The sequence below is a fragment of the Rutidosis leptorrhynchoides genome, chromosome 10 (assembly GCF_046630445.1).
Source record: "Rutidosis leptorrhynchoides isolate AG116_Rl617_1_P2 chromosome 10, CSIRO_AGI_Rlap_v1, whole genome shotgun sequence".
In the NCBI taxonomy this organism is placed as follows: Eukaryota; Viridiplantae; Streptophyta; class Magnoliopsida; order Asterales; family Asteraceae; genus Rutidosis; species Rutidosis leptorrhynchoides.
The window spans coordinates 349,101,083-349,123,600 of NC_092342.1; the positions used below are offsets into that span (position 1 = coordinate 349,101,083).

General features: G+C 35.6%; 2 protein-coding genes and 1 pseudogene across 2 annotated transcripts; all 3 read right to left on the reverse strand.

Annotated features, from left to right (window-relative positions):
- Positions 1–1,499: 1,499 nt before the first annotated feature.
- Positions 1,500–3,981, reverse strand: LOC139871473 (proteinaceous RNase P 1, chloroplastic/mitochondrial-like; annotated as a pseudogene).
- A 559-nt stretch (positions 3,982–4,540) lies between these two features.
- LOC139871930 (proteinaceous RNase P 1, chloroplastic/mitochondrial-like) lies at positions 4,541–7,807 on the reverse strand. Its single transcript, XM_071859684.1, has 7 exons — positions 6,259–7,807; positions 6,090–6,179; positions 5,819–6,000; positions 5,609–5,729; positions 5,401–5,469; positions 5,020–5,152; positions 4,541–4,864 (listed from the first exon to the last, which is right to left on the reverse strand). The coding sequence occupies exons 1-7, from the start codon at positions 7,786–7,788 to the stop codon at positions 4,635–4,637; spliced, it is 2,355 nt and encodes a 784-aa protein (XP_071715785.1). The 5' UTR covers positions 7,789–7,807; the 3' UTR covers positions 4,541–4,634.
- Positions 7,808–21,537: 13,730 nt separating this feature from the next.
- LOC139871474 (uncharacterized) lies at positions 21,538–22,377 on the reverse strand. The gene has a single exon (XM_071859182.1). It carries the CDS (start codon positions 22,375–22,377, stop codon positions 21,538–21,540), a length of 840 nt encoding a protein of 279 aa, XP_071715283.1.
- Between the last annotated feature and the right edge of the window lie 141 nt (positions 22,378–22,518).

The following is a 22,518-nucleotide window of genomic DNA, read 5'->3' on the forward strand; positions in this document are numbered from 1 at the left end:
TGATCTAATAGAGGCAGAAAAATTTGCTGATTCAGTTGCGAAAATCGCTAAAGAAAGAGAGAGACATTTAAACTTTGAGAAATTTCAAGTATGAAAAGCACATGCATATACTTTTTACTTAGCATTATTGTTATAAGGATAGTCATATGTAATAAGTTTTGTTCTTTTTGTAGAAATGCCTTGATTAATACGGACCGTTCCACTTTCTGTTACCCAACTACCCTTGACCATGCCACCCGCCACCCCCACTTTCAACCGCTTCATCGATCACCCGATGAACCCATTTTTGTTTCCCAATTCTTGAAGCAGTTTTGCCATTGGGACTTCATCCGATACCATTTCATAAAAAGAAAAAGTGTTACAAAAAACCAAACGGATTACGTAAATGTTGTGGTGAGAAACTTGCAACCATTGATCGTGATCTAATACAGGCAGAAAAATTTGCTGAATCAGTTGCGAAAATCGCTAAAGAAAGAGAGAGACATTTAAACTTTGAGAAATTTTAAGTATGAAAAGCACATGCGTATACTTTTTACTTAGCATTATTGTTATAAGGATAGTCATATGTAATAATTTTTGGTCTTTTTGTAGAAATGCCTTGATTATTACAGACCGTTCCACTTTCTGTTACCCAACTACCCTTGACCATGCCACCCGCCACCCCCACTTTCAACCGCTTCATCGATCACCCGTTGATCCCATTTTTGTTTCCCAATTCTTGAAGCAGTTTTGCCATTAGGACTTCATCCGATACCATTTCATAAAAACAAAGTGTTATAAAAAAACTAAGCCCACATGATTTGGACTTCATAACTAGCTCGAATTGTTTCTTTTTGCAACATCAGTGTTTAAATGCTGAGTCCACATGATTTGGACTTTATCCCGAGCAGTTTGCATTGGTCTTTCTTCTCTAGAAATTTGAGTTACATGCTTAATCCACATTATTTGGGTTTTATGCCTCCACTTGAATCATAAGCCCACGTTACTAGGCTTGGCAATTAAAGTAATCCGAATAGCTTTTAAATATGTTCTGTTACTTTTATCTACACACGATGTGGGTAGAACTAGTGATTTTCTTTGTTTTTTCCTTTACACAAATTTTAGTTAATCCTGTTACTTGTTTTTACCCTACACATATGTCGGTAACAGTATCTTAAAAATCTCTTTATTAATCTCTTTAAGTAATGATTGGGTATTGTGATTCAACGTATTATTAGCTTGGATTACCTTTGATTAAGATTAGTTAAATAAAGATAGTAAAATGGTCACTCTCCCTCTCTTCCATTGTGACATTGTATGATCCTAATATCTTTGTCATGAGTCTGAACGTGTTGGATAAAATTTTGGGTGAACCTGTATATACAGTTTAAACAAGTTCGAACAAAATTTGGTTGAACTCGAACTCAATACGGGTACGAAATAAAAACTCTCGAATCATTTAGGATCGAACAAAATTTGTTTCCACTCGTACGTACTCAATAAAGTGTCAATTAACCCATATAATTTCAAATTTGGAAATCTATTACATTGTCACCAAGTTTCTCTGCTGCTGTGATCTGAGTCAAAACTGTATTTTGATTTACAGGAAGAATTGAAAACATAATTTCTTTGATACTTTTAGCGATTTCTTGAGGTGCATGTTTTTGGATTTCATGTCTGCCATTTTTTGACAAATGTGCATATAACTGCACTTCAGTGCTAGAATCAGCTCCCGAAAGGCCTTTTCGCTCTAATTCTGGACCTGGTCATACAAGTATTAAGATTGGTAAGTATTTCATATACAACTCAATCAAGTAAAATGTACTCCGTACAAGATAGTAACGGTATTGAAGAGAACACGCTGGTCTTGTAGTAGATATTTTTTTTCCAAAACAATAAAGGTGGCAATTGTTGACCCGTTTGCCTATGAGTGGGTTTGTGTTTAATTTCAAATGTGTCGAATGTGTTGAAAGTCGCCCAAATTCTAATACATTAGTCATACAACCATTCAAAACATTTTATTTCAAGATTTAAAGGTTAAGATATTATCATGATAATATTTCTTATGTATTCATATTGATGCGTTATCCATGTATAAAAAATGGACAAAATGGCGTGGGGCCAAGCCAGCTGGACTTTCAACCTGAACTTGTTTTGATCCATCGTCCAACCCACATGACCCGCCCATCCAACTACCTCTAAAAACACTTGGATCATACTTGATGGTTTACCTGTGTTTATATTGATGGATTTTTGGCTAACTTTACTTGATTTGTCACGGGTAATACATAACCACACTCTTTCCTCTTCAGAATCTTGTTCGGATGCAAGAAGAATATGCCAATGGCCTTTACTCGACTCCTGGTCAGTATGAAAACGATTATCAAATGTTATCTTTATGTTTCAGTCAGCCTAATAACTTATACAACTGTATGATTCTGTTAACTCAAATGTGGTTTAGTTCAAATACTTCAAGTTTAAGCAGGTTTAGAAGTTGACCACGTTTGACTATAACCGATTAATCCCGACCTCGATCAAATAATCATAAGTTTGACCCGTTGACTGACTTTTACAACACGGATTATAGCTACTGTCATTCATCCAACATCAACATATATTGGCAGAAAAGAGTAACACCAACCTGAATCACAACCGAACATGGAGGTGGCATGTGGTACACTGGAACCGTTTCTGAAAAGTGGAACCGAACCTGAAATTATGAATAAATAGTTACTAAAATGAAACTCTTAGAAACTTCAATCTCTGAAAATCAAATTATTTAGATTCTGACATGATTTGACGAAAAAAAAAAAGGATCATTTTGTTCATCATACCAACAACCTAGGACTCTAGGAGTATGGATGTGCTTTTCGACATGATTATATGCTTTTGAAATACCAGTAATAATTTGTATTTTCTATCAAATTACATAAAAGATCTTAATCTCTGTAGATATAAAACTCACTTGATGTCTCTCTTTCCATTTAGGAAAAAAAATCATTCCCCAAGTGCTGAAACAAATGGTATCTCATCTCATTGTTAGTTACGAGTAAGCACTTAAATTTTATAGCCGCATACAACCAGTACCTGATAATAACAATGCGTTTTTTTCAGTTGACAAGTTTATCAAGAAAAAAAAAAACAAGAAAAGGCGATGAAATGAAGCTTACCAATCATCATTTGAACCAGTAGGTGTTGCATAAAGAGCATCAGCAGTTTTCCACTTCTCGATTAACATCTTATTCTGTCCGTCAACCATATTATCACCGCTTATACGCTTGTTATGCAAGATATATAATAGCCATTTCTTTGAAGGCAGCATCTGCCTGATACCATTCGAAATGGTATTGACCAAAAAAAAAGCAATTTGGGTTAAACCGACTGACCCGTTTCATATGTTTTGACCCATAAACCAGACAACTTGCCTTAGATGGTTTAAACTATCTCTGGCTGAAAAGGCCAACATTCACCCCATCTACAACAGCTTCAAACGGTCCGTATTAATCAAGCCATTTCTACAAAAGACCAAAAAATATTACATATGAGCCTATAATTATACCACTAAAGTTGGGTTAAAAAGTATACTAATGTGCTATTCATACTTGAAATTTCTCAAAGTTTAAATGTATCTGTTTCTTTAGCAATTTTCGCAACTGAAGGTAATACTTTTCGCAAACCCGTTCGTAGTTTATGCAACAAGTAGTAAACTTTATCACTTCTATTAGTTTCTATACTAACTTTTAGAAGTAATTCCAATTCGGGTTCTTCTGGGTATACACCATGAGACAACATATGTTCTTCAACCTCAAATGCTTTTTCAAAATCCCCATTGTTGCAAAAAACTGTTAAAGCAGGACCATATGATCGTAATCTAGGATTTATCCGCAAATGTTTCATATGTTTGACCATATCAAACGCCATGTCACCATCGTTTCTTGACATTGCCATTCTAGCTAAAGAAGTTAAAATTGCTTCATTCATTGGGACTTCATCGGATACCATTTCATAAAAACATCGGATACCATTTCATAAAAACAAAAAGTATTATGAAAGTTATTGTTGGATTCAATAGTTGGGCTTTATGATCATTCAATGATCTTAAAATACCTCCACTTGGATCATAAGCCCACGTTACTAGGCTTGATAATAAAAGCAATCCGAATAGCTTTTAAATATATTCTGTTACTTGTATCAACACACGATGTGGGTAGAACTAGTGATTTTCTTTGTTTTTTCCTTTACACAAATTTCAGTTTAGCCCTATTACTTGTTTTTACCCTACACATATGTCCGTAACAGTATCTTAAAAATATCTCTATTAATCTCTTTAAATAATGATTGGGTATTGTGATTCAACTTAATATTAGATTGGATTAAATTTGATTAAAATTAGTTAAATAAAGATAGTAAAATGGTCACTCTCCCTCTCTTCCATTGTGACATTGTATGATCCTAATATCTTTGTCATGAGTCTGAACGTGTTGGATAAAACTTTGGGTGAACCTGTGTATACAGTTTAAACAAGTTCGAACAAAATTTGGTTGAACTCGAACTCAATACGGGTACGAAATAAAAACTCCCGAATCATTTAGGATCGAACAAAATTTGTTTCAACTCGTATGAACTCAGTAAAGTGTTTATTAACCCATATAATTTCAAATTTGGAAATCTATTACATCGTTACCAAGTTTCTCTGCTGCTGTGATTCGAGTCAAAATTGTATGTTGATTTACAGGACGAGTTGAAAACATAATTTCTTTGATACTTTGAGTGATTTCTTGAGGTGAATGTTTATGGATCCCATGTCTGCCATCTTTTGACAATTGTGTATTTAGTTGCACTTCGGTGCCAGATTCATCTCCCGTAAGGCCTTTTCGCCCTAATTCTGGTGATACAAGTATTAAATTTGGTAAGTATTTCATATATAGCTCAATCAAGAAGATGTAGAAAATTTTAACTCGTTTTAATTCATTGCTCAACCCGCATGACCCGCCCATCCAGCTACCTCTAAAAACACTCAGATCAAACTTGATGGTTTACCTTTGGTTACTGTGATGGATTTTTGGCTACCTTTAGTTGACTTATTATCACGGGTAACACATAACCACACTCTTTCTTCTTCAGAATCTTGATCAGATGCACGAGGAATATGCCAATGGCCTTTACTCGACTCCTGGTCAGTATAAAAAAAGATTATCAATGTATCTATATCTTTCAGTTAACCTAAAAACTTATACAACCGCATGATTCTGTTAACTTAAATGTGGTTTAGCTCAAATACTTCCAGTTTAACCAGGTTTAAAGTGTTGACCACATTTGACTATACGATTGATCCTGACTTCCATCAAACAATCCTAAGTTTGACCCGTTGACTGACTTTTACAAACGGGTTTTATATTGGCAGAAAAGTACAGAACCAACCTGAATCACAACCGAACATGGAGGTGGCATGTGGTAAACAGGACCCGTTTCTGAAAAGTGGAACCGAACCTGAAATTACGAAGAAACTGTTACAAATATGAATCTCTTAGAAAGTTCAATCTTTGGAAATCAAATTACTTTATAGTATGACATGGATGAAAAAAAAAAAGATCTTTTTTTCATCATACCAACAATATATAACACTCACTTGATGTCTTTCTTTCCATTTAGGAAAAAAATCATTCCCCAAGAGCTGAAACAAATGGTCTCTCATCTCATCATTCGTTACGAGTAAGCACCTAAATTTTATAGCCGCATATAACCAGTACCTGATAATAAGAATGCATTGTTTTTAATTGATATGTATACGTATATATCTATATGTATATGTATATATGTATAATGAAGTGAAGCTTACCAATCATCATTTGAGCCAGTAGGTGTTGCATAAAGAGCATCAGCAGTTTTCCACTTCTCAATTAACGTCTTATTTTGTCCGTCCTCCATATCATAACCACTTATACGCTTATTATGCAAGATAATTAATGGCCATTTCTTAGAAGGTAGCATCTGCCTTATACCATTTGAAATGGTATTGACCTAAAATATAAAAAAGAAAAGAAATTTGGATAAAATCGACTGACCAGTTTCATATGTTTGCGTTTTGACCCATAAATTAAACAACTTGCCTTAGATGGTTTAAATTTTCTTTGGCTGAAAAGACCAACATTCGCCCCATCTACAACAGCTTCAAAAGGTCCGTAATAATCAAGCCATTTCTACAAAACACCAAAACAGACTATCATTATAACAGTAACTAATGTTTAGTAAAAAGTATACTAATGTGTTAATTCATACTTGAAATTTCTCAAAGTTTAAATGTCTATCTCTTTCTTTAGCAATTTTCGCAACTGATTCAGCAAACTTTTCTGTCTCAACTGGATCAAGATCAATGGTTGCAAGTTTCTCACCACAACATTTACATAATCCATTTGATCCAACAAACGATTTCACAACATTCCATTTTCCGTTACCCAACCACCCTTGACCATGCCACCCTCCACCACCACTTTCAACCGCTTCATCAATCACTCGTTGATCCCATTTTCTTTTCCCAATTCTTGAAGCAGTTTTGCTTTTAAACCATTTTTCTATCAAATCTGCAACAGAAGGTAACACTTTTCTTACACCCGTTCGTAGTTTATGCAACAAGTAATAAACTTTATCACTTCTATTAGTTTCTATACTCACTTTAAGAAGTAATTCCAATTCGGGTTCTTCTGGGTATACACCATGAGACAACATATGTTCTTCAACCTCAAATGCTTTTTCAAGATCCCCATTGTTACAAAAAACTGTTAATGCAGGACCATATGATCGTAATCTAGGATTTATCCCTAAACGTTTCATATGTTTGACCATATCAAACGCCATGTCACCATCGTTTCTTGACATTGCCATTCTAGCTAAAGATGTCAAAATTGCTTCGTTCATTGGGACTTCATCAGATACCATTTCTTTGTAGATTTCAAAACCTCTTTTGAGTGCATATTCTTTAACATTATTACCTACTTTTATTCCATTTCTAACAACTGAGTTTTCATGATTATTTATCAAACAGATCAATCCATCCAGCGTCTGAAAAACCGTTTCGAATTCTATTCCAGCATCAAGTTCTTCAAATTTTCCAGAATTATCATTCAATTTTGTATCCGATTTCCCACTTTTAGCAGGCTGAACAACACCTACAGCAGCTGAAGAACAAAGATACAAAATCACAGCATAATGATATTGTCCTAAACTTATACCTTCTCTTTTCGCTAAATCGAAAATTCCTATAGCACCCATTACATCCCCTAATTTTGAACAAAGTTCTAAAGCGATTCGAAGGATAGCTACAGGTGATTCAAGTTTACCTTTTTTGGGCTTTTTAAACACCTTCACATCAGAAACTGCATTTTCCAAATGTTGTGAATTATTATATCTCATCTTTCTTGAATCAAGATTGTTTCTTGGATATTTATTATTTTCTTTCTGTTTAACTTTGACACCTCTGTTGTCATTTTCTTGTGGTTTTCTATCAAAGTTTTCATCTTTATACTCAGAATAAGAAAACCCTTGATGAATTTTGTCAATAATTCTTCTACTCATTGATGGTTTTGAATTTTCTTGATTTGCAGCTGATGTTTTTGTTTCTATGTGTGTGTTAATGTGTGCATAAATATGGAAAAAAGGTGAGAGCTTTGAGTGTTTGCATGGTGATAAAATGGGAACCCCATTTGGGAAATTGTTAAAATTAGAAGAAAGATTGAATGAGTACTTACACAGAGTGAAGGTATGAAGATGAATTTGGGGGTTTAGAGGTTTGAAGGTGGAAGAGAAGGCCATTTGAGGCCTGTTGGTAAAGAAAAATTAACCATCACTTTTGGATTGGATTATACGGAGTATTTGGATGAGGCTAATTTACAATTAAGCCCTTCAAGTCTTTGAAATCATTAAATGACTCCCTTCTTATGTGATACGGAGTAATTAGGAATATGCAATGTATAAAAATATTACTCTGTTATAATATATAAATATATATATATATAAATGGATAGTCAATTATTGATACACAAAAGTAATATTATTGTATTACCTAAACTTGTGATATTTTTGCTATAAATAGCCATGAATGCAAGCATTAAACTTGCACCATTTCTCACACTTACAAAGTGTTTCTTTCTTTCTCTCCATTATCATCTTTGTTCTTACACTTCATTATTAGTATTCTTAATCAAGAATCAAATCACTAAAGGTAGTTATAAGCCTACTGAATTATAACATCAAGAATCAAACCACTAAAGGTAGTTATAAGCCTACTGAATTATAACACGTTATCAGCATGATAATCTTAATACTAATTATGGTTGGCTATGCCACCTAAATGATATATGGTCGGTTATACCACCTGAATAATATATGGTCGACACTGTCGCCTAATTATCATTTATGTTACTAACATTTATATTTCTATTATCTAACATTTATATGGCCGACACTGTCGCCTAATTATCATTTATGTTACTAACATTTATATTTCTATTATCTAACATTTATATGGCCGACACTGTCGCCTAATTATCATTTATGTTTACTAATATTTATATTTATGTTATATAACATTTATTAATGATTGCTTACATATGGTCGACACTGTCACCTACTTATCATTTATGTTATATTAAATTTATGTTTAATGTTTATATACTTATGAATATAAAGTGACTATAATTTATCATGTTGTTTGTTTTAATAGAAAATGTCGAATCTGGAAAAGCTTAAATTTACTCCTTTAGAATCAACTGGAAACAACTACATGCCATGGGTTATAAAAGTAAAAATGCATCTTAAATCAATGGGCATTCTTGAAGCCATAAATGAAAACAACACTTGTTCTGAAAAAGAACAAGCAACGGCATGTTGCTTTATTCATCAACATATTGATGAATGCTTACAAAATAATTATGTGACTGTAGAAGATCCCCATGTTTTATGGGAAGGTCTCAAAAGCAGATTCAATAATCAAAGAGAAATTTTACTTCCAGCTGCTATGGAACAATGGAGAACATTAAGGTTCCAAGACTTTAAGAAAGTAAATGAATATAGCTCAGCTCTGTATAATACATGTTCACAACTTAAATTCTGTGGACATGAAATAAGTGATGCAGACATGATGGAGAAAACTTTCTCCACAATGAATGCTGCAAACAACACAGTGCAAAGAAATTTGAGAATGCTAAAGTTCAAAACATATCCTGAACTTAATTCATATCTCTTAGTTGCAGAGCAAAATGATGAGCTATTAATGAAAAATCAGCAATCCCGTCCTACTGGTACACTTGCAATCCCTGAAGCAAATACTGCAAATAATTATAAACAGGGACAAGGACGCGGGCAAGGTCGTGGTTATAATAACCATCACCATCATCATGCCAAAAGCCATAACTATGGTAGAAACCATCCTTATGGTAATGGTAATGGGCGAGGACGTGGTCGTGGTCGTGGCCGTGGTGGTCAAAGAAATAATAATCCACGAAAATATAAATATCAACCACAAAACAAGCCCACTAAACAAGATGTTGAAGAAAATTCTTCTAAAAATTCTGAAGAATCTTGCTACAGATGTGGTAGAATGGGCCACTGGGCTAATACTTGCCGAACATCTAAACATCTTGTTAAGATGTATCAGGATTCGCTGAAAGATAAAGAAAAGGAAGTAAACTTTGTGGATAACGTCGATCCAACAGTCACTGAGAAACCATCTGATTTATATGAAGATTTCTTGAATGTTTAAGTTGTGTGTCTTTCGAAAAATAAACGATTTAATATCGTCTGTCTTTGTCATTATGTTTGCTAAATGTTTCAGTACTATCTATTTGCGTTTAAAATATTGTGTAATATTAATGTACTCACTATTTATTTCTTATATATGAAGTTCAATATGAATTTTGCTGGAATACAACATCAATCAAGTGGTGGAGATCTCTGTATAGCAGACAGTGGAACTACACACACTATACTTAAATCCGAGAAATATTTTATTGATCTAAAACCAACGGAAGGAACTATACATACAATATCAGGACCTGCTAACTTGATAAAAGGGATAGGAAAGGCAAATTTCATACTACCAAATGGTACAAAATTTTTAATAAATGATGCCTTATTTTCTCCCAAGTCAAGCAGAAATTTATTGAGTTTCTCCGACATATACCTTAACGGGTATGATTATCAGTCAGTGACAACAGAAAATGAGAAATATTTAAGTATCACTGACAAGAGTCATGTGGTTGAAAAACTGCCAAGACTTAGTTCTGGATTACATTATACACATATAAATGTACCAGAAATACATATGGTAGTTAACGAAAAATATATTGATCCTGGTGTATTCAGTTTATGGCATAACAGATTAGGCCATCCAGGATCAACAATGATGAAAAGGATTATTGAATGTACTCATGGACATCCACTAAAGGATAGAAAAATCCATCATGATACAATGGTTCCATGTACATCTTGCTCTCTTGGAAAATTGATAACTAGACCCTCACCACTTAAGGTTGAGAAAGAATCACCAATGTTTCTTGAAAGAATTCAAGGTGATATATGTGGACCAATTCATCCACCATGTGGACCATTTAGATATTTCATGGTTCTAATAGACGCATCTAGCAGATGGTCTCATGTTTGTCTGTTATCAAGCCGTAATGTGGCATTTGCAAAATTTCTTGCCCAAATTATTAAATTGAGAGCTCATTTTCCTGATTACACCATTAAAAGGGTGAGACTTGATAATGCTGGTGAATTTACATCTCAAGCATTTAATGACTATTGCATGTCTATAGGAATTGTTGTTGAACATTCTGTTGCTCATGTGCATACACAAAATGGTTTAGCCGAGTCATTGATTAAACATTTACAGTCAATCGCTAGACCATTGATAATGAGAACAAAACTCCCTGTATCTATATGGGGTCATGCAATTTTACATGCTGCTGCATTGATTCGCATCAGACCAAGTGCAAGTCATAAATATTCCCCCCTACAACTTGCTTTTGGTCAAGAGCCAAATATTTCCCATCTTAGAACATTTGATTGTGCAGTGTATGTTCCAATTGCGACACCACAACGTACAAAAATGGGTCCTCAAAGGAGGTTGGGAATATATGTTGGATATGAAACATCTTCAATATTAAGGTATATTGAACCTATGACAGGTGACGTTTTTACAGCACGTTTTGCTGATTGTCATTTTAATGAAACATTGTTCCCTAGATTAGGGGGAGAAATGAAAAATAAAGAAAATGATGTTTCATGGTGTGAACCTCAATTAAAGTATCTTGATCCTCGCACAAAAGAATGCGAGACAGAAGTTCAAAAGATAATGCATATACAAGAACTTGCAAATCAATTGCCTGATGCATTTACAGATACAAAAACGGTGACAAAATCATATATACCAGCAGTAAATACTCCAGCTCGAATTGAAATTCCAAAAGCTGGCAATAACGTCACTCATGAATCTTTGCCACGTCAGAAACGTGGAAGACCAATTGGTTCAAAAGATAAAAATCCTCGAAAAAGAAAATCAGCTGATAATGAAGTAAAAGAAAGTGTTCAAGAAGAACCACAAATCAGTACTCCTACTGCAGAGGAGATTGATGATGTCAATACAGAAATTGCAATCAATTATGCATATTCAAAAATATTATGGAACCGAAATGAAATGAAAAATCTTGATGAGAAATTTTCATTTAATGTTGCATATGACATCATGAATAATGATGATGATCCAGAACCAACATCTATGGTTGAATGTCAAAATAGACATGATTGGGCTCAATGGAAAGAAGCAATACGAGCTGAATTAGAATCACTCAATAAAAGAAAAGTTTTCGGATCCATCATTCTCACTCCTAAAGATGTGAAACCTGTAGGATACAGATGGATTTTTATCCGAAAAAGAAATGAGAAAAATGAAGTTACAAGGTATAAAGCTAGACTTGTAGCTCAAGGTTTTTCTCAAAGACCGGGAATTGATTATGAAGAAACTTATTCCCCTGTTATGGATGCAATTACTTTTAGGTACTTAATCAGCCTGGTGTAACATCCCGTGTTTTTCCGTTAAATTTAATTTTAACACCGTCTTTTTTTTTTTTAAACAAAATCTTTCGTATTTAAATTAATAGTTTCCGTGAGTAACGTTCATTATATTCCCGCTATTTAATTTTGACATCACCCGTTTACTCGAGCGTTTTAAAAATATTCATTTGGTTAATTCCCGCACCCGCTTTGAAACTTGAGGGACTAAACTTGCCAAGAGGGCAAAGAGATGACTAGGTCAACTAGTCAACCTTCACCCTCCTCCATTCAATCACCTCCACCTCTCTCTCTTTCTCTCTATCAAGAACACACACACAAACACCCAATTCAATCATTCATCATCTAAATTCAATCTTGGAAGCTCACAACAAATCCGATTACATTTTCGTGATCCTCTCTTCATCCTCTACATTTTGATACAAACTTCATCTCGTTTGGGTAACATTTCTAAAACTCTAGATTTCTTTAAATTCGTGTTTTTGACTTGAAATTGTGTTAGTTAGTGTCTATGGCTCGTGTATAACATGAATATATGTTTTGTTTGCTCGATTCGTTGTTTTGAGTAACTAGTTTGAACATTTGAAATGGGTTAGCTTAATCCTTGATTTTGGATGAGTTAATGTTGTTAGATTGTTAAAGTGCATGTTTTAATTGTGTTACTAGTATCACTAGCTTCGTTTTGATGCGTAGGTTGATTAAGGAAACTTCAAAAACATGAATATTGATTTTTGCGGATTTTGGTTAGGGTTTGATAGACTTAAAACGAGCTTTTGATGTTTCGAATGCCATGAAATGTTATTAGTAAGTGCTTAGTTGTAATGTATGCTTCATTACCTTCAAAACGGCATATCGTATGTGTAAATTGGATTCCCGAATCATAAAATACGTTTTACGAACTTGAAACTTTGAAAATAAACCTTTCTTGATCAATTGACGAGTTTTCGGTTATTGTAAATGATGTTTTTGATTAATGATATGTGGTTAGTTGTATTCCTTGTCGAAATAGCTTTCCGATGATATAAAATACATGTTCTAATTGTTTGCGGATCATAAAATGTGAATGTTTGTGTTTTGGTTCGTGCATACTTTGAAAACTGACCAGAATTCTCTGGCCAGGTAGTGGCGCGGCGCGCCACATCCCCGCGCGGCGCGCAGAATCGCCTGGCCAGATTCTGCTCACTTTGGCGCATTTCACGCGAAATGTTTGACTAGCTATCGACCTCCGATTCACATGAAACTTGTTCTAATATGCTTATATATGAATAAAAACCTCAGAAAAATAGTTCGGGACCGAACCCGAACGTGTTGACTTTTTCGTTGACTTTGACCAAGTTTGACTTTTAGTCAAACTTAACCAAACTTTTATACAATCATTCTAACATGCTTTTATACTTGTTTCTTGTATGAAACTTGACAACGTGATTCACATGCTATACTTAATCGAGTCGTAACGAGCCATAGGACTAATTGAACACATTTCACCCGACCTTGTGTCGTAACCGGTTAATTGATATAACTTACTTGTTTAGGTCAAGGCTAAGCAACTTTCATGCACACGTTTACTTGTTGAAGTACTTTTATACTCGTGCACTCGAGGTGAGATCATAGTCCCACCTTTTCAACAACTTTTTATACTTTAAATTGTGGGCTGAGAAACATATACTTTGTTACATTTGGTGCTACTTACTTTTATACTTTGAACACAAGTACAAGGAAAACAAACATTCCACAGCGAGTTAGAACAAAAATCCTCAATTCGATTATCATTAGTTACACTTGCAGGGTGTAAGCGAGAACTTATATTGTGTGGCCATACGGGTTTGACAAACCCTCACTACGGACGGTTCGCTACCGTCTACGGGTGAAATATATTTTTGAGAAACAGTGTATGTTCTAACACTATAGTGATGGGGTTCAATGGAGGGAAACGTTAAGTCTTGATAATTGGGTGCTCGCGAACAATACTTTTGGAATGCAAACGATTTTGATAATCAACTATGGGAATACTAAATCTTGTGGTTCAAAAACAACGTTTACAAATACATCTATGATTTCACCAACGTTTTTCGTTGACAGTTTTCTATATGTTTCTCAGGTTCATACTTGGCTATTTGATACATGCTTCCGCGTACACTCATACTTGCTTGGAGTCGAGCATACATGCATACACTCTGATTTCTTGCTTGGGGTCAAGCATACTTACATACATACGCTAGGGATAGCACTTTTGGATTCAAACTTTTGTTTACATATTTACGCTATTTATAGCAACGGTGTTTTTCAACTTATATCATGTCGCAAGTTATTTCATTTATACTTTATGACTTTTGTAAACTTAGACTTGTTGTCGAACGGTTTTGTAAACTAAACTTGCAAGTCTTGTACCTTTCAAATGAATGCGACATAATTTTGGTCAAACGAGTCTCATATAGGGACTACGACCACGCAACGGGACCTAAGTTAACGACGCCGTCAATAACGGTTTTGGTCGGGTCGTTACAGATGGTATCAGAGCGTTGGTTGTAGGGAACTAGGATATGCATTAGTGTGTCTGACAGAGTCGTTAGGACGCATTAGTGAATCTAGACTACAGCCGGATAGTTAGTCATTGCATTCTGACATACATTTGCTATAGATAGCACTTACTTGAATACTTGTGCATTATACTTGAATCATTCTTAGGCAAACTTTTTAATGGTACCCAACCTTCATCATACGAATTCGTATTCCGCCACTTTTTGGTAACACACGTAAATTCATGATTCATACACGTATGGATGACGACGACTTCGTTAGTCACACTCGTTCGGGAACTCTGTCTCCCGGATTGTTATTTGCCACCGTTTCAACTTACTATCGGTTTCCCACTGGTGTTTCTTACTATCTACTTTTTAGTGTTACTACCATCACTACTCTAGATGAGTATCGTCATCACTATTTATCGCTACGGTTGCGTACTACTTGTTATCATGACTCGTTACTCTTTTTATACCTAAATACATTATTGTTTGAATCGAACCGATTTGACGTTAACAATCATTTATACTCTTCCCGCGGGGAAACGCTTCTTTAGAGTTGTAGAAACTATTTCGATTTAATACGAGTCACGTTTGAGACGTCGTTACATTTTGTTCATTTTAGATTTTCGCGATGACACGAACTTGAGTCTATGGAGTGATGTGGGAATGGAGGTATGAGTTAGCATAATATAACTACACTCGATCAACGTAGTTATATTACGGTAAGACATACCAAAGTTCTAGTGACGCGTGATGGTGGTTAGACTCGATCAACCTAAACACCACCATGTGCCATGTACATGACTTCATCCTTTCATGTTTGGACATCCGAAAACTCCGAGAATATTGATAACAACCATACCGGGGACACCCCTTCGACTTTTGTCGAACTATACTTATGCTTCCGAATGAATTACCGATTCCTCTCGACTTCAACCGTATGTTACACGTGTATACTATCTCGTCCTCGCACAGTCTTATTGACTAATTACGATTTACTCGTTATGCTCGCACCGAGGCGGAAACTTCTTTTGCATCACCCTCGTACTTCCGGTTCAGGAGGTCCTTATTCTAAATTCCCAATGGAGAGAGACTCTCCACGTTATACTAGTATTCACCTCGAGGGTGAATAGTTCCGACGAACGTTTTTCTTTCAGAAACCGATGAGGACTTGCCCCGACGAACGTTTTTGGAAACTGATAAATCTTTCGCTACGCGAATTTTCTTGAGAAACTTGTCCTAACAAACTTGTCTAAATATACCTTACGGAATGTACTCCGTAGACTTCGGAGTGCCTCACAAAAAGCCTCGGGACCACGTTTAGACATGGGTACCGCGTACCATCCACAACCCGACGGACCGAACAAACATACGATTTAAGTCTTGAAAACCATAATACGAATTTGTATTACCAACTTCAAATTTACTTGAGAAAAGTATTTTCCTTAACCGAATCCTCATACTACAATGATTTTCATTCGAGTTTTAACGTCACTCCTTTTGAAACCACATGTGACCGGAAACGTCATTCTCCTTTGTCGAACCAAGTAAACGATGACCAATTCACCGGGGCCGAGGTTATTCATGAACAACCGAGAAAATTTATTCATATTCAGGCAAAACCCTACGCGACTCGTAATCACCAAGAGCTACGCCGATGTTAGACGTAAACATTTCAAATTCCGCGTGGGAAACCGCGTCACGTTAAGAGTCGCACCTTGGAAAGGTACAATCCATTTCGGGAAACGTAGGAAGCTAAATCCGCGATACTTTGATCCTTTAAATTCTTGGGGTGTTTTGGACCCGTCGCTAACCGTTTAGACTTTTCCGACTCATTTTGGGTCTCCGTTTATCCTACATTCGATGTATCAACTCAAAGACGTGTTTTGCGAAACGAGAACTTGTTATCTCCTTTGATGAACTCACTATCGACGATAACCCTCACTTCCTAGGAGGACCGGTTGAAACCATAAATCGTGAAGCCAAACCTTAAAACAACACATGATCCCGACCGTCAAAATTCGTTGAAATACCTTAGAACGTACTTCTCCCTCATTCGTAGAATTGGCAACACAAGATCTCGAGGAAGATTCAACGACTACTACTTCCAACTAAATTTCGGGACGAAATTTCTTTTGAGGTGTGGATAATGTAACATCCCGTGTTTTTCCGTTAAATTTAATTTTAACACCGTCTTTTTTTTTTTAAAAAAAATCTTTCGTATTTAAATTAATAGTTTCCGTGAGTAACGTTCATTATATTCCCGCTATTTAATTTTGACATCACCCGTTTACTCGAGCGTTTTAAAAATATTCGTTTGGTTAATTCCCGCACCCGCTTTGAAACTTGAGGGACTAAACTTGCCAAGAGGGCAAAGAGATGACTAGGTCAACTAGTCAACCTTCACCCTCCTCCATTCAATCACCTCCACCTCTCTCTCTTTCTCTCTATCAAGAACACACACACAAACACCCAATTCAATCATTCATCATCTAAATTCAATCTTGGAAGCTCACAACAAATCCGATTACATTTTCGTGATCCTCTCTTCATCCTCTACATTTTGATACAAACTTCATCTCGTTTGGGTAACATTTCTAAAACTCTAGATTTCTTTAAATTCGTGTTTTTGACTTGAAATTGTGTTAGTTAGTGTCTATGGCTCGTGTATAACATGAATATATGTTTTGTTTGCTCGATTCGTTGTTTTGAGTAACTAGTTTGAACATTTGAAATGGGTTAGCTTAATCCTTGATTTTGGATGAGTTAATGTTGTTAGATTGTTAAAGTGCATGTTTTAATTGTGTTACTAGTATCACTAGCTTCGTTTTGATGCGTAGGTTGATTAAGGAAACTTCAAAAACATGAATATTGATTTTTGCGGATTTTGGTTAGGGTTTGATAGACTTAAAACGAGCTTTTGATGTTTCGAATGCCATGAAATGTTATTAGTAAGTGCTTAGTTGTAATGTATGCTTCATTACCTTCAAAACGGCATATCGTATGTGTAAATTGGATTCCCGAATCATAAAATACGTTTTACGAACTTGAAACTTTGAAAATAAACCTTTCTTGATCAATTGACGAGTTTTCGGTTATTGTAAATGATGTTTTTGATTAATGATATGTGGTTAGTTGTATTCCTTGTCGAAATAGCTTTCCGATGATATAAAATACATGTTCTAATTGTTTGCGGATCATAAAATGTGAATGTTTGTGTTTTGGTTCGTGCATACTTTGAAAACTGACCAGAATTCTCTGGCCAGGTAGTGGCGCGGCGCGCCACATCCCCGCGCGGCGCGCAGAATCGCCTGGCCAGATTCTGCTCACTTTGGCGCATTTCACGCGAAATGTTTGACTAGCTATCGACCTCCGATTCACATGAAACTTGTTCTAATATGCTTATATATGAATAAAAACCTCAGAAAAATAGTTCGGGACCGAACCCGAACGTGTTGACTTTTTCGTTGACTTTGACCAAGTTTGACTTTTAGTCAAACTTAACCAAACTTTTATACAATCATTCTAACATGCTTTTATACTTGTTTCTTGTATGAAACTTGACAACGTGATTCACATGCTATACTTAATCGAGTCGTAACGAGCCATAGGACTAATTGAACACATTTCACCCGACCTTGTGTCGTAACCGGTTAATTGATATAACTTACTTGTTTAGGTCAAGGCTAAGCAACTTTCATGCACACGTTTACTTGTTGAAGTACTTTTATACTCGTGCACTCGAGGTGAGATCATAGTCCCACCTTTTCAACAACTTTTTATACTTTAAATTGTGGGCTGAGAAACATATACTTTGTTACATTTGGTGCTACTTACTTTTATACTTTGAACACAAGTACAAGGAAAACAAACATTCCACAGCGAGTTAGAACAAAAATCCTCAATTCGATTATCATTAGTTACACTTGCAGGGTGTAAGCGAGAACTTATATTGTGTGGCCATACGGGTTTGACAAACCCTCACTACGGACGGTTCGCTACCGTCTACGGGTGAAATATATTTTTGAGAAACAGTGTATGTTCTAACACTATAGTGATGGGGTTCAATGGAGGGAAACGTTAAGTCTTGATAATTGGGTGCTCGCGAACAATACTTTTGGAATGCAAACGATTTTGATAATCAACTATGGGAATACTAAATCTTGTGGTTCAAAAACAACGTTTACAAATACATCTATGATTTCACCAACGTTTTTCGTTGACAGTTTTCTATATGTTTCTCAGGTTCATACTTGGCTATTTGATACATGCTTCCGCGTACACTCATACTTGCTTGGAGTCGAGCATACATGCATACACTCTGATTTCTTGCTTGGGGTCAAGCATACTTACATACATACGCTAGGGATAGCACTTTTGGATTCAAACTTTTGTTTACATATTTACGCTATTTATAGCAACGGTGTTTTTCAACTTATATCATGTCGCAAGTTATTTCATTTATACTTTATGACTTTTGTAAACTTAGACTTGTTGTCGAACGGTTTTGTAAACTAAACTTGCAAGTCTTGTACCTTTCAAATGAATGCGACATAATTTTGGTCAAACGAGTCTCATATAGGGACTACGACCACGCAACGGGACCTAAGTTAACGACGCCGTCAATAACGGTTTTGGTCGGGTCGTTACACCTGGCAGTTTCTAAAAATTTAGAAATGCATCTCATGGATGTTGTGACTGCTTACCTATATGGATCACTTGATAGTGATATATATATATATGAAGATACCTGAAGGATTTAAGGTACCAGAAGCATCAAATGCAAAATCCAAAGAAATGTATTCGATTAAATTACAAAGATCTTTATATGGGTTAAAACAATCGGGACGTATGTGGTATAACCGATTAAGTGATTACTTGATAAGTAAAGGGTATACAAATAACCTTACTTGCCCTTGTGTTTTCATTAAGAAAACAACATCCGGATATGTGATCATAGCTGTTTATGTTGATGATCTTAACATCATAGGTACAAATAAAGAGATCTATGAAGCCATTCAACTTCTAAAGAAAGAATTTGAAATGAAAGATCTCGGAAAAACCAAGTATTGCCTTGGTTTACAAATTGAGCATATGCCTAATGGTTTACTTGTACATCAAACAACATATACTGAAAAGATTTTGAAACGTTTCAATATGGACAAGGCAAAACCATTAAGTACTCCTATGGTTGTTAGATCACTCAATGTTGAAACTGATCCATTTCGTCCATGTGAAGATCATGAAGATATTCTTGGACCAGAAGTACCATATCTTAGTGCAATTGGAGCTCTTATGTATCTTACAAATTGTACAAGACCTGACATTTCTTTTGCAGTTAATTTGTTGGCAAGGTTCAGCTCTGCTCCTACCAAAAGACACTGGAATGGGATCAAACACATATTTCGATACCTTCGAGGAACTACTGATTTAGGATTATTTTATTCTAACGAATCAAAACAAGATTTGGTTGGTTATGCTGATGCAGGTTATTTATCTGATCCACATAAAGCTAAATCTCAAACTGGATATGTATTCCTAAATGGAGGTACTGCAATATCATGGCGTTCTCAAAAACAAACACTTGTTGCTACATCATCAAATCATGCCGAAGTGATTGCATTACATGAAGCTACTCGGGAATGTTTTTGGTTGAGATCAATGACACAAATCATTACTGATTCTTGTGGACTAGAACGCGATAAAAGTCCAACAATTATCTATGAAGATAATGCAGCTTGCATAGCACAGATGAAAGAAGGGTATATCAAAAGTGACCGAACCAAACACATACCTCCTAGATTCTTCTCATACACTCAAAATCTCATTAAGGACAACGAGATTGAAATGAGATATGTTCAATCCAGCAAAAACTCTGCTGATCTTTTCACGAAAGCACTTCCAACTGCTATTTTCAGAACACACGTTTATAACATTGGCATGAGACATGTTCAAAAGATGTAACAACCGAAGCGATGTCTACTTGAGGGGGATTCAACTCCATGCTGCACTCTTTTTCCCTTAGCTAAAGTTTTTCCCACTGGGTTTTCTTTAGCAAGGTTTTTAACGAGGCAGTAACTTACAGTTGATCTTCAACAAACAAAATTGATATCCAAGGGGGAGTGTTATAATATATAAATATATATATATATAAATGGATAGTCAATTATTGATACACAAAAGTAATATTATTGTATTACCTAAACTTGTGATATTTTTGCTATAAATAGCCATGAATGCAAGCATTAAACTTGCACCATTTCTCACACTTACAAAGTGTTTCTTTCTTTCTCTCCATTATCATCTTTGTTCTTACACTTCATTATTAGTATTCTTAATCAAGAATCAAATCACTAAAGGTAGTTATAAGCCTACTGAATTATAACATCAAGAATCAAACCACTAAAGGTAGTTATAAGCCTACTGAATTATAACATACTCCTTAATATCTTAAGTATACACATTTTCATAACGATATCGACCAATCGACCAATAAAAATAAAGAGTAACAATAACATATGTGTTTTAAGAATGAATTGTACTTAATTGCTAACCTATAGTTCCATATAGATTATACTTCAAAAATGTATTCTTGTAACTCACTTTTAAACAATAGGATATTATTTTTTTTTGAAAAGCCAAACATTTTATAAAACAGAAACCAAAGAATTACAAACAATTAGCCATAAGGCATACAAAAGAAAACTCAGGAGGCTAAACTATCCTATAGAGAAACTATACAATATGTAAAAGAAAAAGCCTTGACTCGAATATATATGATAAATACATGTAGGAAAACACTTGGTGATACTCTAGCTCACTATGGGATAGGGACAACTTGACAAAGCAAGCCGAATAGGACCCGTAACAGCAGTGCCGTCTAATTGCGGCTACAAAGCGAAACGAAGCCATAACCACTTAGCCCTAGGCCCAAAGGATTAAGAGTCCCAAGCGAAAAACCTACACCTAACTAACCAATTCCTTCTTTGGAGGGGGCGATACGGAACGAATGGATTGGGTCAGATAGCCATGCTAACCAATCTAGACACAATTTTTTTCCCCGACAATTAATCCACTCGAAACATTTAACTTGGATATCCGAGACCATTTTTGGCGGGCTGACCGGGTTTTTTCCGAAAACATGGTCGTTCCGATTTTTCCAGATGAGGTAACAAGCAACCCAGATCACCGCTTGCCATATGGAGGATTCGGGAGCGGAAGGGAATGAGGGGTGAGATGCTTTAGCTAAGTCAGGTAGATTATTTAGGTATAAGTTGTTTATATTCCACCATTTTCGGATTTTTTCCCAAACAACCGAAGCGGTTTTGCACGTGAAAAGAATGTGATGGAGTGATTCAATGTCGTCATCACATATCGAGCATCTAGTTGAGTGTAAATCGATGCCACGTTTGTCTAGCTCAGTTCGAACCGGGAGTTTGTTCTTGATTGCACGCCAAATAAAAATAGATAATTTTTGAGGGAGAAGTGGATTCAACACCGTTGGGTCAGATGTGTTTCTTCCATCAGTCGAAACATCGTTAATCAATTTGACAAGAGAACATGAAGTGTAAATACCATTATACTGATATTTCCAGGCCCATGAATCAGCGTGATTACCGGATGGGATGTACGCTTTAATTTTTTCCGATAACTCAATTAGTTCAGATTCTGCTCTCCACTTGGGTTGAGCCTGCCATTTCCAAGAGAGTTCCGCTGAGTCCGCAGTCCACCGAATTCGGTCAGCAACACAGCAACATTTTTCTGTCTCGAGTGTATGCAGTCTGGGAAAAAAGGGTTTTAAGCGGCACATCACTACACCAAACGTCGTCCCAAAAACTCGTTTCTTTGCCTTGACCTATAACCTTAACAAAAGCATTAGAAATATCGCACCCTAACTTGGTTAGGGTGTGTTCAACATTAATGATATTAAACCAGGTTCTACCCGAAAATC